Source organism: Sturnira hondurensis, unplaced genomic scaffold, assembly GCF_014824575.4.
Source record: "Sturnira hondurensis isolate 20B ecotype Veracruz unplaced genomic scaffold, ASM1482457v3 Scaffold0014584, whole genome shotgun sequence".
NCBI lineage: Eukaryota > Metazoa > Chordata > Mammalia > Chiroptera > Phyllostomidae > Sturnira > Sturnira hondurensis.
In genome coordinates, this window is record NW_028087215.1 from 661,976 (window position 1) to 678,352 (window position 16,377).

Genomic DNA, 16,377 nt, shown 5'->3' on the forward strand with positions numbered 1-16,377 from the left:
ATTTTAGCCATGTGATATTTTAAAGTTTTTAAAATTAATTCCCCAAGGATTACTCTATGCACATAATATACATACATTTTATACTTATGATAAAGAAGGTGAATTTGTTTTTAACTCCTTTACAGTGCATTTTCACCTCTGTGGCTATGATAACTTGGTGCATAACTGTTGGCACTAAACCTCCCAACAGTAACTCTGTAATGAGGATGCCATTCATGTGCACTTCTGAGGGGGTTTCTTTTTCACACAGCTGCTTCTAAACAAAAGTCCAGCAGCCATTTGCCAGCAAACAGCCAGGATGTACAGGGTTACATCACCAATCAGTCTCCAGAGAGCATTGTAGAAGAGGCTCAGGGAAAGTTAACAGAACTGGAACAGAGGATAAAAGAAGCCATAGAAAAGAATGCACAGCTGCAGTCCTTGGAACTGGCTCATGCTGATCAACTCACCAAGGAGAAGATCGAGGAGCTAAACAAAACAAGGGAGGAACAAATTCAGAAGAAACAAAAGATTTTGGAGGAACTACAGAAAGTAGAACGAGAGTTACAACTGAAAACTCAGCAGCAGCTAAAAAAGCAGTATCTAGAAGTTAAAGCTCAAAGAATTCAACTTCAGCAGCAGCAACAACAATCTTGCCAACATCTGGGACTACTAACTCCTGTTGGGGTTGGAGAACAGCTTTCCGAAGGAGACTATGCACGATTACAGCAAGTGGATCCCGTTTTGCTTAAAGATGAACCCCAGCAGACTGCAGCTCAGATGGGTTTTGCACCAATCCAGCCTCTGGCCATGCCTCAAGCTTTGCCTCTGGCTGCAGGTCCCTTGCCTCCTGGGTCCATCGCAAATCTTACAGAACTGCAAGGAGTGATAGTTGGACAGCCAGTACTGGGCCAAGCACAGTTGGCAGGGCTGGGGCAAGGAATTCTGACAGAAACACAACAAGGGTTAATGGTAGCCAGCCCTGCTCAGACCCTCAATGACACGCTGGATGACATCATGGCAGGTGGGTTTATATTGTTATGAGCAGGTATCAAAATATGATTTGCTTAAGGCGAGTAAGAGTGTGCCAGAATTTTTTGCCATTGCCCGACTTGGGAACTATTTTTGGACTCTTGACCCATGTATATCTTTAGAAGCATTAGTTCAATCTCAGAAATTCTCAGATGGATACAGGTCAAATTAAAGATTAGCTCGTTCAATTCAAGTGACTGAAACTTTTTGACTTAGCTGAGTAGGCTGGGAATCTAGGTTTTTCAGTAGTGGGGTTGATGTTTGATTTTTTTGTTTTTGTTTTTATTTTCGTTTTTTCCTCTTTCAGTTCAGAATCCTAAGATTGAATTTTGTCTTTTTTGCTTCTGTATTCACACCAATAAACTGAGAAATTGATAGAAGTTGAAGTACAAAACTTAGTAGGACATCAGGAAGCTTATTTGTGAACAGAAATACTTAATATCCTAATGGATCAGACTTCAAACCTGATGGATATTTAAAAAAAAACACACAAAAAAATGACTTACCTTTAAAACAATAATAAAGTACCAAACCAAATAGGGTTTGATTATACTGTATGTCAGTGATTTTATCCCCTGTGAATGTTAATGTGTAGTCTCTTTCTAATTGTATTATGGGAAGGTGTGGTCCCCCTCATAATATCATAAATAACTCTTTTAATGTGTAGCCAGAGAAATTTTATTCCATTATAATTAATTTTATTGGCTAGAAGAAATATTTTAGAAGGTGGATTTAATGGTTTTACTTTTTTAGTGCTTATTTTTCCATGAATTGTGAAACAAAGTAGTACAGTGACATTTTTCAGGATTATAAGCATACTGAGAAGGATCATATTCTTCATTAAAAAAAGGTAAAGGGAAAGAGAAAATTTGAAGAATGAAAGGGAATAAAATAGCCCTCTCTCCCTTTTTTTTACTCTTTGGTCTATACTTTAAAAGATGATTGAATTGTTCTAATTTTGAAACTATGTTTAGTAGCATTACGTATTATGATGCAGTTATATGTAATTTAACTTTCATCTTTTAAAAGAATACACATTGTATAGTGTTCACATATTTAGCCTAACACTCAGAAACTAAGAAACCAGCTGAGACAGATTTTCTGTACTTACAAATTGCTCTAGTTTCCCATTTCCCATTCTCGTTTAGTATCACCTCAGCAGTAATACATGAAATGAAAGTCTCTGCTAATTTCATAGGGTACAATAATCACCTTGGGGGGAAAATGCTATTAGTAAGAACTGTAAAGATTTTCATTGATAATTATAAAATTGTTCTATAGATTTGAATGCTACTAATCACCATTAGCTGGTTATAATACCTGGGAATACAATTTAAAAGAATTAGATACCTTACGAAAGTTGGAACACGGCAGCCAGAAATTCCAAATTTGATCGTTACTTATGTCAGTTGATCTACCAAAGAGTATATAAAATGTTATTTATCCAATGAAATAAAGAATGGGCATTCCATACCAATGAATTTTTTTGATGTGCTATCAGAATTGACCTGATGTTCTACGACATAGTTATCAACAGTGATTTGTTGGTTAGGTGTACAGTGTGTGCTGATATAAATTATCAGAGGTTTGCAAAGTAGTTTTTCTGTTGATTCACTTACCAAACAAAAACATTAAATTCTACCTATGTGTTCCAGGTGTTTTCATATAAAAATAGTTTAAGCATGTAACTTTTCAGGAAATATGACAAATATTTGTCATATTATGAAAATACTTTACCTTTTTATTCTCATTTACATAGGAATAGGAGAGGTGGTCAGAAAAAAGAACAGGATTTTTTAAAATGCAGCCACCTACCTGAAACCTGTCCCTGCTATCATGCATGTGCGCACACATGTGTACTCATGCACTCACTTCTGCAACCTTTCTTCAGACTTCTGTGCTAGTACTTGTTCTTTCAGTTGTCTAATGACCATTTTCATTCCTTTCTTTGGGTTTTTTGCTATCTTACAACCTCATTAGGTTCAGTCATCCTTCCCTCTTTCAGTGTAAAACTCTGTTCTTTATCCTTTATTTGCCACTTCATAGTCTGCTGTTACAGGGTTCAGTGTCTTTTTCTCTAGCACTTGGCTGGTCAAAATCTGTCTTCCCTGTCCTACAAACTTGCCAAAGCAAAACCAGTTTTCTCTTTAACAGTCTTAATACCTTACCATTGCTGTACTCTCAGGTTTCCCTCTTCCCTAACTGATGTTAAAACTTTTCTGAGCACCTGGTTCTTTCTCTTTAAAATTAACCCTAAGTGAAGTCCCACATATGTGTAAAGAGCTGTACCAGAGTTTCTTCACATACCTATGTATTTATAATGATTACTTTTAAGTATAGAAAATAGATGAGTGACAGCCGTTACTTAGTTTTAAATAAGGAAAGGAAATGAGGGAATTGATTTTCCTGTCTCCTTTTAGATGAGGTGATAAGAGCAACCAATTTGACCAAAAATAAGGAAACTTATTTTAATACATTCTTTAAAAGAACTTACTCCAGTTGAAATGTAAATTGTATTTTAGTCATTTTAACAATGAAGTTTTTTTTTTGTTTGTTTGGGTTTTTTTAGTATTAAGAAATATAAATCAGTTCTTTGGACAGATTGGTGGACATTTTGTTTAACCTAATTTTTGTATTTAGCATTTTCATTTGAAAAAAGTGATCTAATTAAAGAAGAATATGGAATCTATATTAAGAGCCATAAACTTTATATCTTTAAAATGTATACATAGAATATGTACATTTAAATTCTTGATTTTTTAAATTAATATACAAGCTATCAATATGGAGTAATAATAATGAAGGTCATTAGGTGATCAGTTTAATATATTAGTATAAGCCCTTTTCTGTTGATCTGATTCCTAAGGAATCAAACAGTGTTTTGTGTTTTTGTTTTTGTTTTGTTTTGTTTCCTCCTTTGTTTTTCCTTTGGCTTTTAAGTGGACTTTAAAAAATGTATAATTATAGAATGTGTGTTGCTATAATGTGTAGTGTATGTTTGTGCTTGAACTAAGGATTTTGTAAAATAGATTTCTTAAATGACAATCATGTTTATAATTGTTACAATAGGTCGATTTTAGTTTTGTTCTTGGCAGGATTATAACCTCTTGCCCTGGTTTCAGATCCAGTTGTGAATCATGATTGTTTTCTGTCTGATGTAGTTGATAACTACGTTGGTAACACACATCTGCACTACTGGTGACCATTCAGAGATTAATGCCCAGACTTTAGTGCTATAGCATGTTAATGAGTGGGGGGGGAGGGACTGGTGTTCACATACCAACTCCAGAAGTGAGTTGATGAGGGAACATAGTACCCTCAACTGCCACCACCTTTGGAGTTCTCCCACATCAAGTACTGACCTTATTAGCCCCTTCTTAATTTGCATATTTTGGTGAAAATAATATGGTAAATTATACTTTAAAAAAGTAACAATAATCTGTATTTGAAGGATGATTGTATGCATACATTTATTTCTACCCTAATACTTTAATTTTGTCCTCATATATCAGTGTGATTGCTGGGTTGATTGGTGGACATTTTAAACCCCTCAGAATACTTCTTGTGAGAAATGACACTTCTGTGTGAGGATCAAATTTTTATATTTGTGCTGTCACTCTGAGGACTACAATTTAGAATATAATTACCCCCCTGTCTGCAGTTGAATAGTAGGAGGTGTTCTCAAGTGATTGGGTAGCAAGGTTCTCTCCAACTGTGATGTTACTTATATTAGTTTTTAGAAAATAAGGTATAAAATCGCCAGGTGAAAATCACATTTTCTCCTTCTGAATATGACTATTCTATCTTTTATTCCTTTTCCAATTAAGAAGACATGATGGACAACTTATCCATTTGCATTTATATATAATTTTAATTGGGAAAAATACTTTTGTTTTCAGGATTATTTTGAATTAAGGTTTTGTGATTACATGCCAAAAGAGGGGACTTTGTTATGCAGATGAATTATTAGGTAGGAAATAGGTTATTCTCAATATACATTATAATTTTGGAGTATTATCAAAAGTCAGAAATAACTAGGAAAATGAGTTACAGTGTTATGGCAGTCTACCTGTAGACATTTTCTTTTTTAAAAGTTTTAAAATAATTTCTAATAATTATTTCTTGCTGTTACCTAACATGTTTCATCTTTATTAAGTGCAGTTATTTTGTTTAACAGCAGTCAGTGGAAGAGCATCTGCAATGTCAAACACTCCTACCCACAGCATTGCTGCTTCTATTTCCCAACCTCAGACTCCAACTCCAAGTCCCATCATCTCTCCTTCAGCCATGCTTCCTATCTACCCTGCCATTGATATTGATGCACAGGTAAGCTTCAAATTCAGGAGTGATGGATTTCACATCATCTTTAAAAACATTAATCAGTGATTTAAATCATTGTATAGTGCTTTGTCTCGGGGCAAAGACCTGAGTCACAAGTATAAATAAATTAAATCTACATTTTTAAACATAAAATACCAAATGCAGATTATTACTTTGTGATAGTCTGGTTTCTAAGGTCATCAAATAATTTTTTAAAACTTTACAGGAGGATGTGCAAAGAAATAACTTATTTAAGATTTGTGTATATTTTCTTCTAATCTTAAAAGATATGTTTTGAAATTCATGATGGATTGCATATAAAAGAAAAGATTGTTTCATTATATACTTAATTGCATTTATATCGTCTTTGAAAATTTGATCCTGCTGACGGGCATATGTAGTGAGTCTCTGTGTTCGTATCTGTTAAACACTGTTAAGTAAAAAAAATAAATAACAAAAAAAAACCCAGTTCCCAGGAAGGTGGGTGGAGGTAGAAGAGGGTGTAGGGGGGATAAATGGTGATAGAGGTAGATGGATTAGATAGATAGATAGCCCCCCTCCAAAAAAATTTTAAAAACCCACAACTAGTTTTTAAAAAAATTGTTTACCATGAAATGTCATGGTAAAGTGAGATTGGAGAGGAGAGGATAGCTTGTGTTTTGTCCAAAAGAAATGCTAAGTGACCTAGCTTAGAAGACAGTCAAATAAGGTAAGGGTGTATAGCCTTCTACAAGATTGATAAATGTTTACAGTTTATTTAGTTTTGTATTTTGACAGGGTATGTGTCTCTAATGGGGCTGTGCATTATAAAACTTTGAATTTTGTAAATAATCAGTTCTTTATAAACTTGAATTTCATGGTGTGTCTTTGTGTGTGTGTTGTTGGACCATTTAGACCATGTACTCTTAACCTATTTAGACTATAGCCTGTCCTTAAAGTGTTTCTTGGTAATATTTGAAAAGGAACTTCATTTTTGTTCGTACTTGCTTCCAAAATGTTTATTGTTCTATACATACTAACTTTGTCTTTTTTTTTTTTTGAGCACTTTAAAATTCTCAGGAACTGTTTTTAAGAAGTTAATCTAATCTTCAGACTACATACATGAGATAGCTATCTTAAATACTCATTTCCCTGATGAAAAAACCTACGCTAATAGATTGTTCATTTTGCTTACAATCACTTTATTTAGCTAAGAAGTTGGGGGCTTGGGGGTCAAATTTAGGTTACTTGACTTCAAAAGCAGCCTTCTTAACATACTATACAACCTTCTTTAAAAATATGACATGGAATTCATTTTTTGAGCTATAATGCCTTATGTTTTATATTGATAATATAGAATTGGATTGAATTTGTATTATTTTCTTTCAGTCTTTTTTGCTCTTGAGGCTATTATGTTTTAAGCAGAAATGTGTTTTCTAGTTTTTGTGGAGTCAAGAATTGATCCATAAGCAAAAGTAAAAACTAAAATGTAAAAGGATTTCTTTTAAAAAATGCTTTCCAATAAAACAGGCACAGAAAAAGTTCCTGCATGAATGATCATTTTATTAAATTTGAAGTTATTATAGTGGCAGTGAAATTTTACATGCTATACCACAAAATCAACCATCAATTAATCTCTGAGAAGTTACACATAAGTACTTTTTTTTGGAAGATTTTATTCATTTATCTTTAGAGGGGAAAGGAAGGAGAGAGAGAGAAATATCAATGTATGGTTGCCTCTTGTGTGTCCCCTGCTGGGAACTGGCCTGCAACCCAGGCATGTGCTCTGACTGGGAATCGAACCACGATCCTTTGGTTCGCAGGCCCGCACTCAATCCACTGAGCTGCACCAGCCAGGGCACATAAGTACTTTTAAAAGGCCTTTTTTCATTCAGAAAAGTAGCTTACATTTTAAATGTAGTAGACATGCTTATGTAAAAAAGATTTGACTGTGGCTCCTGAAAAAAAACTCCTTTTTTAACCTGGTCTTTACATCGGGGTTTTTCAGTTGGGTTAACCTAACATGAGTTACACAACTTTTCATGGAGTGTACCACAATAGCTAGTTAGACGTTAGAAAATTTCTTCTTTGGAAAACATACAGTAAATATTCAGAAATAATTCTTCGCCATTTTTCTTTAATTTTTTATGTTAACTTTTTAAAAAGCTTACTAGTTTTTGATATAAAGCAGATACATTCAGTGATAAAAATATTCTTCATTCAAATCTGACATTTTCTCTAGACCCTAAGATAAAAGTTCCTTGAGGTTTTACTTAATGGAATTTTGGTTTACGCTTGACAGTACTGTGCCATAGCAGGGAAGGGATATAATAAAAAAATTAACACCAAGATTTTTTCTCTATTTTGAAAAATTAAACATTCTGTAATAATTGTATTCTTTGGGTTTTTTTTGTATTCTTTGTTTTTTTAAATAAGCTTTGACATGTGTATTTTTAACACTTTATAACTTTTTAAATTTAAACTTGATTGCAACTCCATGAAATAAATGCTGCTACTATTCACATTTTACATACAAGGAAAGTGAGACTTAGAACTTACCCAGTAGCTAATTTATGGTAGAACCACCTTTCAAACAAACGCAGCACTCAGGCTCTCGAATCTATGATTTTAACGATTGTCTGTGCTACCTGTTTTTTTTCCATTTTCATTTTAGGTATGAATTTTGAATTTGAATTCTATTAACCTGGTAAATTAGATGATAGAAAATGAGTCCACCACCTAGTGGCAACAGATCATGTATCCTTCCTCTTCAATCTTTCAGCATGTTTCTTTGACCATACCCCATATTTATATTAAATCCTAATTTAAGGAAAAACAAAAGTTAATTTTTTTAAAACCTCAGTGTATGTCTCCTTTTAAAAATGCTAATGATTCTTAACATTGTTCTACCTAAGCTCCTTCAGTTGATTATTATGCTTAGGAAATAGTAGTTTTGTTAAGGATGGAATCCGGTGTAATTTCTGGACATTGAAGAGTTCTTCACATGAGAGTTTGTATTATTCTTTATAAGGTTCCTCTAACCTCCCATTATGTGACTAGAATGCACTGTTGGGGTGCCAGTGTGTGCCACAGGCTTTTCTTCTCTCGGGTCATGGTTTTATTGAATCAGGTCTGGATGTTTTCAAAACTTAAGGTTAATAATACCACATCAATTAAAGTTTGTTTTAGGAAACATTAATAAATGATAGTAGGAAGGAATTACTTGGGACTGTTTTACTATAACTTTTGGTAGCATAGTTCTAATCCTTATTTCTGTTTTACTTGAATGATGCAACAAAACTTATACTGGATACTCTAGATATAGAAATTAGGAGTCATGTAGATATTTTTCAGAATCATTGGTTTTATATGAAATAGTAAATCTGGTTGAAGGTTAGAGTTGAATGCCACTGAATTAATTACGTTTTCTGCATTTTATTGTGTGAAATTTGCTTAACTTTAATAGCCAATAAAAATGAGAAAAAAGGTTATTCTGTTCATAGGTTGGAAAAATTTGTGTTTCAGCTCCCCTGATCCCTTTCACTCATATGTGTAGACTGAAATGAAAAGTATGTAAAATTATACTTTACCTATAATGTTATAAATACTATTTTTAAAATAAATATCTCTGGTTCTCTAGGTTTTATAGTACAGAGGCCAGAGAATCATTTATCACAATGATTTAATGAGAGAACTTCAGACCAGAAAATATAAGTTAACAAGTGATAATGTGAATGCTGCTATTAAAGAATTTCGCTTTAAAAATGCATGTATTCTACTTATGTGTACTCTTAAATAGGTTATTTTTATCTTAATGATTATTCATATTTATTAAATACCCTAAAGTTCTATCATTTTTAATCTCACATATGCCCCCTGACATGGTTAGAGGATGTTTGGGATTATGAAGTTTGTGGAGGTCTAAAAAGTTTAGCCATTTAATTTCTAATGCTTTTCAAAGTCTTTAGATGCAATTAATAGATATATTTCCATTTTTATAGACAATTCGGGAATGTTTTTTCACCTGCATTCCATATCATTAAAAGTTGCCTTTTGACTTAATATTGCATCTGTCTTATGATTCTTTGTTTTCTCATTCTTACAAATTTGAGTAGTCGTATTGATACTTAGAGAATATTTTTATATTATATATAATTTCACCTTTTTAAAAAGATTTTATTTATTTTTTTTAGAGAGGGGAGAAGGGAAGGAGAAATAGAGGGAGAGAAACATCATTGTGTGGTTGTCTCTCATGCGTCCCCCATTGGGGAACTGGCCTGCAACCCAGGCATGTGCCCTGACTGGGAATCGAACCAACCATCCTTTGGGTTGTAGCCTGCGCTCAATTCACTGAGCTACACCAGCCAGGCTAATTTCATTGTTTTTATAAGCCAGAATCTTCATAATATCTGTTATGGTACAGAATGGCCTATTTTATGAGATCATGGGCTAAATGGGATTTTTATTTTGAATATAAACCTGGATAAGCTCTTAGCAAAGTTCCAGACATCCTTCTCCTTCTCCCAGTGTCTCTTAGGTGTATGACAAAGAATGTTACTTGTTTTCCTGTATAATATAACATAACTTCCATGATATTTTGCCTTCTTGAAAGTCATTACCTATATAGCTTTCAAATTTCTTTGATTGACAATATCTAAAATACCTACTTTTTTCTGTGCCTTCTAAGTCACTATTAATTTTAACCTAAACTTCTACTTCAGTTAATTTATTTCTTGATGTATTGTAAATCAGGATAATATTTCTTATTATTTGGGGATTGGGTAGGTCTCTGTTTAGGGTGGGATGGTGGAAACCTCACTTCAAAAGTTCTTTCATTCTTGACTTTAGAAGATGGTCATAAAATATTCGTTGCTATGCAACTAATATTACAATGCAGGACTACAATGAAGTTACCCACTCTTAAGGTCCCCAAGGGATTTGACCAGCCTTCCTTTCTCAGGTTTAAATACTATTCAATTTTCATAATACATTGTGTATGTTTCCCTCATAGTTTGAGCCTAAGTTTGTCCTGTACAGTAATGGGTAAGTTCATAGTGAGCAGGGTCAGTACTAGAGTACTTATCAGAGTACTTTGATATAGAAGGTGACAGTAACAGTCAGTTGAAATGATGTTTCATAATGTGATTTTTTAAAAAGAAAATGGTATTTTACTGATGCACTAAACGTTTTCATACTTTTTCAGATTCTGTTCTTTCATTCTGTATTTAAGATTGGCATCACTTTCATAAATTATGTTTTAACCCCCAGAAGAGTTTTAGAAACCTCATAAACTTCATAGAGTTGACTCCTAAACCGTTTGTCTATATGCTAACAGAGAGCACATAAGACAGACCGGCTTAATGTTACATTGCCCTTAGTCAGCTGTACCTTAGGGCTGCTCTATGATGTAATGGATAAACAGGATTTTGTAATCCAAAATCTTCCTGATTTTTTAGTCCAGCAGGTATGAGTTACTGAGATATTGGGCCATCCTATGGTCATTTCTCTGAGCCTTTGTCTCCTTTTCTCTGAAATCAGACATAATGCTTTCTTCTCTTATAAACCTTGAAATGAAAATCAAATACTGACACAATCAGAGCTGTCACTCATTTAAGTATTCATGTCCTTCTCCGTTGTTGTAGTTGGTGCATCTCTCCCTTGTGGCCATGCCTGATCTCTGCAGTCAGTAGCTCTGCTCTCTGCCAGCCTCTTCTGCAGAGCAGCTTTTGCGGTCTCCCTCTTCATCACTGACTAGTAGGCTTTTCTTATTTCTTGACTATCAATTTTGCCTTTTGTCTTTTGTTATTCATATTTTTTTATAATGGAGTTTGGTTTTGAGAGCTGTTGACCTTCTGGGAGCATATGCCTTTCCTTTTTATATTATAAATACAATAAATATAATGTATAATGTAAATATTATGTAAATATATAAATATAAATACAATAAATACAAATATACAGAGTGGGGCAAAAGTAGGTTTACAGTTGTATGTGAAATGCAGTTTATTATTATTTATTAATTGTATTATTTTCCATGTGAACAACTGTAAAGCTACTTTTGCCCCACCTTGTATAATCCTTTCATTTATTAGTAATAGTCTTTGAATGTGACTCTATTGTCATTTAATCAACTTAAGTATTATTATTTTTTAACAAAGCATCAATTATAGGTGGAGAGTGCAAACATAAATAGGAAATGTTTATGGCCCTCCAGGAATTTATAGTTCTCTGAGGCTGATAGCCACACAACTAATATTAGCACAGGGAAGATTGGTGTTAAGTGCTGTAATAGAGGTGCATATGTAAAGATGAGATAAGATGGCATAGACCAGTGCTATGCAGTAGAAAAATAATGTAGGACATACAAGTAATGCAAAATTTTCAAATAGCCACATTTAAAAAGCAAACAAATAGGTGGAATGAATTATAAGAATATATTTTGTTTAACTTAATATACCTGTAGTACTATTGTTTAAATATATAATCAATATTTTTAAATTGCTCAGTTATTTTACATTTTTATTTCATACTAAAAGTCTTCAAAATTTGGTGTGTATGTTACACTTACATCTTAAAGTGATCAAATAAGTCTGTCCCCAGCCAATTGGAATATTTTTTCACCCTATTTAAAAAAATATCTCAAGTTGGACTTTCCTGGAAATACATGATTTGCACTTAGGTTTGATTAAGTACATTAAGTAGATTTGATTCAGTTGGAAAAGTAAATTTGTGTACTCACATTGTTCCAGGCATACTAAAACCTTTCCAATAACCAAATCAAGTATCAGTTTTAAAATTTAGATGAAATAAAATTTAAAATTCAGTTCCTCAGTCACACTACACATATTTCTAGTACTAATAGCCACGTGTTGCTAGTAGTTACCCTCTTTGTTCAGCACAAGTTTAGAGTACTCAAAGTCAAGGACTTCGATAGTTCAGTAAATAAGCATTTTATGATAGTGTATGATCACAGTAAATCCAGTGTTGGTTACTGTCATTAGCAAAATCAGAAATAAATTGTGTATAAATAGTGTCTTGTCTCAATTATAATAGTCTTTGTCTTTCCAAATACTTTGTATATGGATAGATACATAGATGTATCTATCGATATACATATAGTATATGTATGTATGTGTATATATATATACACACACACACATACATACATATATGTATATATTTCTTTTAAGTATTTTGGGGCTTTGTTTTTAAATGCAGTTAAGTTACTCAGAAACAATTTTTTCAATTCAAAGCTTGATTTTCAGCTTTTTTAAAAAAACTGGGTCCAGAACAGCTAATACGGCCTCACAACTGAGGATCTTACTTAGTATCCTTTGTGTTTTGAGGTTTTTCTGCTTTGGTTAGTAGGAACCAAACTATTTCCGTCCGGCCCTGTGTAAGATCTGGGTATTGTTCAGCCTGATCCTTCTGGTGGTCTTTCCCTGACCTCATAACGTATGTGCTGATCGAAACTCAGCTGAAGACTGGAACCCTCTGCAGATCTCTGGAGTGCTCGTTCCCTGTAGTACTTTCCTCTCCAGTTCTCTGCTCCATGAATTCTGGCCACCTTGACCTCTCTAAACTCTGTCTTCTTGGGGAGACTACCAGGCTCTTTCTGGGTACCCTCTTTCTATAGTGCAGCCTGGAAACTCTCTAGGCAGTAAGTAAATCATTTCTGTCCTCAGACATTCTTGTCATGTAACTGCCATTAATGGCTGGAAGTGAAAGTGAGTCCAGTGGATTTTTAATCATGAGGTTGAAAACAGCATATGGTTGAGATCATACTTTTCTTAATGTTTGCTTCAAGAATTGACCATAAACAAACATTATTTGTAGACTTTAAAAAAAAGCACAAGTTGATCACTGATGGAAAACAACATACTATCAAAATATTTACTACAATACAGTGGTACATATCTATTTGTGTGTATATATTACAGAATTGGTGTTAACATTTCTTAATTATTTAATGAACTAATAAAATTAATTTTTTACAGACTGAGAGTAATCATGACACGGCGCTAACACTTGCTTGTGCAGGTGGTCATGAGGAGCTGGTACAAACATTGCTAGAGAGGGGAGCTAGTATTGAGCACCGAGACAAGAAAGGTATGGCCTGCGCTGATCTTTTTTTCTAGAATATTTGTGTTCTGTAAAGAAATACTATTGCTGCTAGCCATATTTTGATGGAAAATAGTATTATTCTTTTGCTTATTTGCAAGTAGTGAGGTGATCATTATTTTTCTTCAGGTTTTACTCCACTTATCTTGGCTGCTACAGCTGGTCATGTTGGTGTTGTGGAAATATTGCTGGACAACGGTGCAGACATTGAAGCCCAGTCAGAAAGAACCAAGGACACACCGCTATCTTTGGCTTGTTCTGGGGGAAGACAGGAGGTAACATTTTTTCCAGTGTAGTTTTTTCCTCCATCTATTTAGCAGATGTATGCCTTAACTTATATGATTTATGGTAGATCAGTTGACATTTAGATTTATCACAGTAACTGAAACTATTATCTGTTAGCAAAAGGAAGAGTATCACTATTAACATAAGCTGTCTCGCCCGAAAAATCATACATTATTACTCTCTTCATCTAAAAGTAGTACCTGCATAAGAGTCCCCATGTGCTACATTCAGGCTAAGAGAATGATTGAGACATTCCAAATAAAATCAGTAAGCTCCTGATAAGCCAGATTTATCCATATTCACTCATCTTTTCCTGTCCCAGAGCACCTAGCATGAAAGGCTCTTAAGCTCAGCCACTATTGCTCTCTATGTATTCAATTTTTAGTTGTCCTGAAGACTTTTGTCTTTTAATTATTCCCTACTCTTCTTCAACTCTGGGAGAAAGGTTCTCAGATAAGATCATAGGAACTTTTAGTTTTAAAGAAGGTAGAACAGCTACTGTGATCAGGTGGAGGCCCAAGAAAGTATAGTTTACACTGTCTTGTGTCTCTTCTTCTGGCATTATAATCAGCTGGATAACCTAATTTTTAAAATTTAATCCTGTGTACAATGGATTTAAGGATTTGAATTAGTCAGTCATGCTGTCACTATAGATTGACAACTTCTTATTCAGAGAGTTGTTGAATCTTATATTTTGGAAGAACCCTAGAACATCCAGGTAAGTTTCCTACTCAGCTAAAAATCTCTGTCCACCCCCAACCCCCATCCTAATTATTATGAAGTTCTTCTACTTACCAAGCCCTGAAGTATGTCTTCCCTAAGTTTCCCTGCTATTTTTACCTCTGTTCTTGAACCAGTGGAAAGAGGTTTATACTACCTTGTTTTATCTTCAAATATTTGAGTCTGTAGCTGCCAGTCACCTGTTCTTTATGTGAAACATACCCTATCCTTTGATTATTAGCTTGAGAATGCCTTTTCCAAATCCTTCACCTGGCTTATTTCAAATACCCTCAGTATTCCTCCTGACAGTATCTTAACTGGACTCTGACCATGAACCAGGGTACTATTATTAGGTCCCTCTTTACGCATCTTAAATTGGCCTCCTCTGCCCCTTTACTATTGAACTCTAATCAGTTAAATCCACTAGGGTTTTAAATAAAATAGTAAATAAAAAGTTTTAACACAGGAATAATGCCTCCATAAAAATAATGGGAAATCTAATAAAATGATATATAGAGAAAAAATAGGGTTTAGTGATCTCTTACTCATTATGAAGAATTGGAGCCCAGGGTAATATAGGCATGATTTTTTTCATACAGTGTTTGCTTTTGGTATTTTTATAATGTTTGCTTTTTTACATTTGGAGTATATATTTACATGTGTGGGTAGTCAGATGTACTTGCTAACAGAGATGTTCTGCACAGAGACAACGAGAGACACATCCCTATCTACTGTGTTATTCCTTTTGGCCGGTAACATGAATACGTTCTTGTCTTTGGTTTTTGTTTTTGTTTTTTCTGTACACAGTGGAGGTGATTGGTATGTTAAAAGGATTTTGAACCAAATAATATTAAGATAGTAAAAAATAAGCTTCATTTGATAAATTATTTTTACTATATCAAAAAATAGAGATCTCTGTCATTCTTGAAATGTGATGGTAGAAAATTTTGCAGTTAAATACCAACATTAAATGGAAATGCTTATATCAGTCAGAAATGTAAATGTTTCTGTTTTGAAACATGATAAAAATAAAATTTCGACTTAACGGAAATTATCAATTATTATGTAGCTTGAAATAACACCTGCTTATATAATAGATTATTCAATGTTGAATCAAAAAGAAATCAGTTGATTTCCTTCTTTTCTAAGAAATAATAAAGCCTACAGTCTACCATAATCTTTGTGTTTTTATTAAAATGTAATAGATAAAAAAATGTGATAGCTAAGGTTATAATAGTTATAGAAGTCTTTTAGGCTAATAATTTTACCTGTAATACTGTGTTGCTTTGATTTGCTGTTATTGGAACAGCTAGGTATTTTCAAGTACGTAATTAGGAGAACATTGAAAAGTCATTTTACCATATAATTTCTTTTGTATTATTGATTGGTCATTCCCTCTGAGAGATAACTAAGATCAGTCTATCTTTGCATAGTAAAATTCAGAAAACTATAGAAATATGATTAGTGTTTTCTACTTTATTGCTTAAGGGGCTCTTGTAAAATAAAATGGCCTCATGCCATTTTTTGGTCTCATTTTTATACATAAGACAAAGTGGTTTGGTCACATAGGCTGCCTAGTCTTATGCCTCTAGAAGCAAAAATGTGATGGACAAAAAGTCGTATCTTAAATTACTTACTGCTTTATTCAAACAAGAAAAGTATTAGCTGGTACATAAACCAAAACACTTTATTAACATTTGTTACTTCCCAGTTAGTATTCTAGGATGTATTATTAATAGTATGAGCAAGGGAAGGAATTGTGACCTTAAAACATCTCTTAACTTCTCTGTGCCTGATTTTGTAAAAGGAAGATGAAAATACCAGGACCTGTTGTCACAGTTATTTGGTATATTAAATGACATAATGGACAAAAGATTTATGAATAGTCAGTAAGTACTTAAATGCTAAATATTTTTGGCTACCAGGGAATGCAAATTAAGA

General features: G+C 33.5%; 1 protein-coding gene across 5 annotated transcripts in view; it reads left to right on the forward strand.

Annotated features, from left to right (window-relative positions):
- The window catches only part of ANKRD17 (ankyrin repeat domain 17), a 156,349-nt gene that overhangs the window by 92,854 nt on the left and 47,118 nt on the right, over positions 1-16,377 (forward strand). For 2 of the 5 annotated variants that reach the window (XM_037063434.1, XM_037063436.1), the window contains exons 15-18: positions 251-1,003; positions 5,189-5,337; positions 13,308-13,419; positions 13,561-13,706. In XM_037063434.1, the coding sequence (XP_036919329.1) occupies positions 251-1,003; positions 5,189-5,337; positions 13,308-13,419; positions 13,561-13,706 (1,160 nt within the window). The remainder of the gene's footprint in view (positions 1-250; positions 1,004-5,188; positions 5,338-13,307; positions 13,420-13,560; positions 13,707-16,377) is intronic. The other 3 variants (XM_037063435.1, XM_037063437.1, XM_037063438.1) reach the window with 3 other exon arrangements.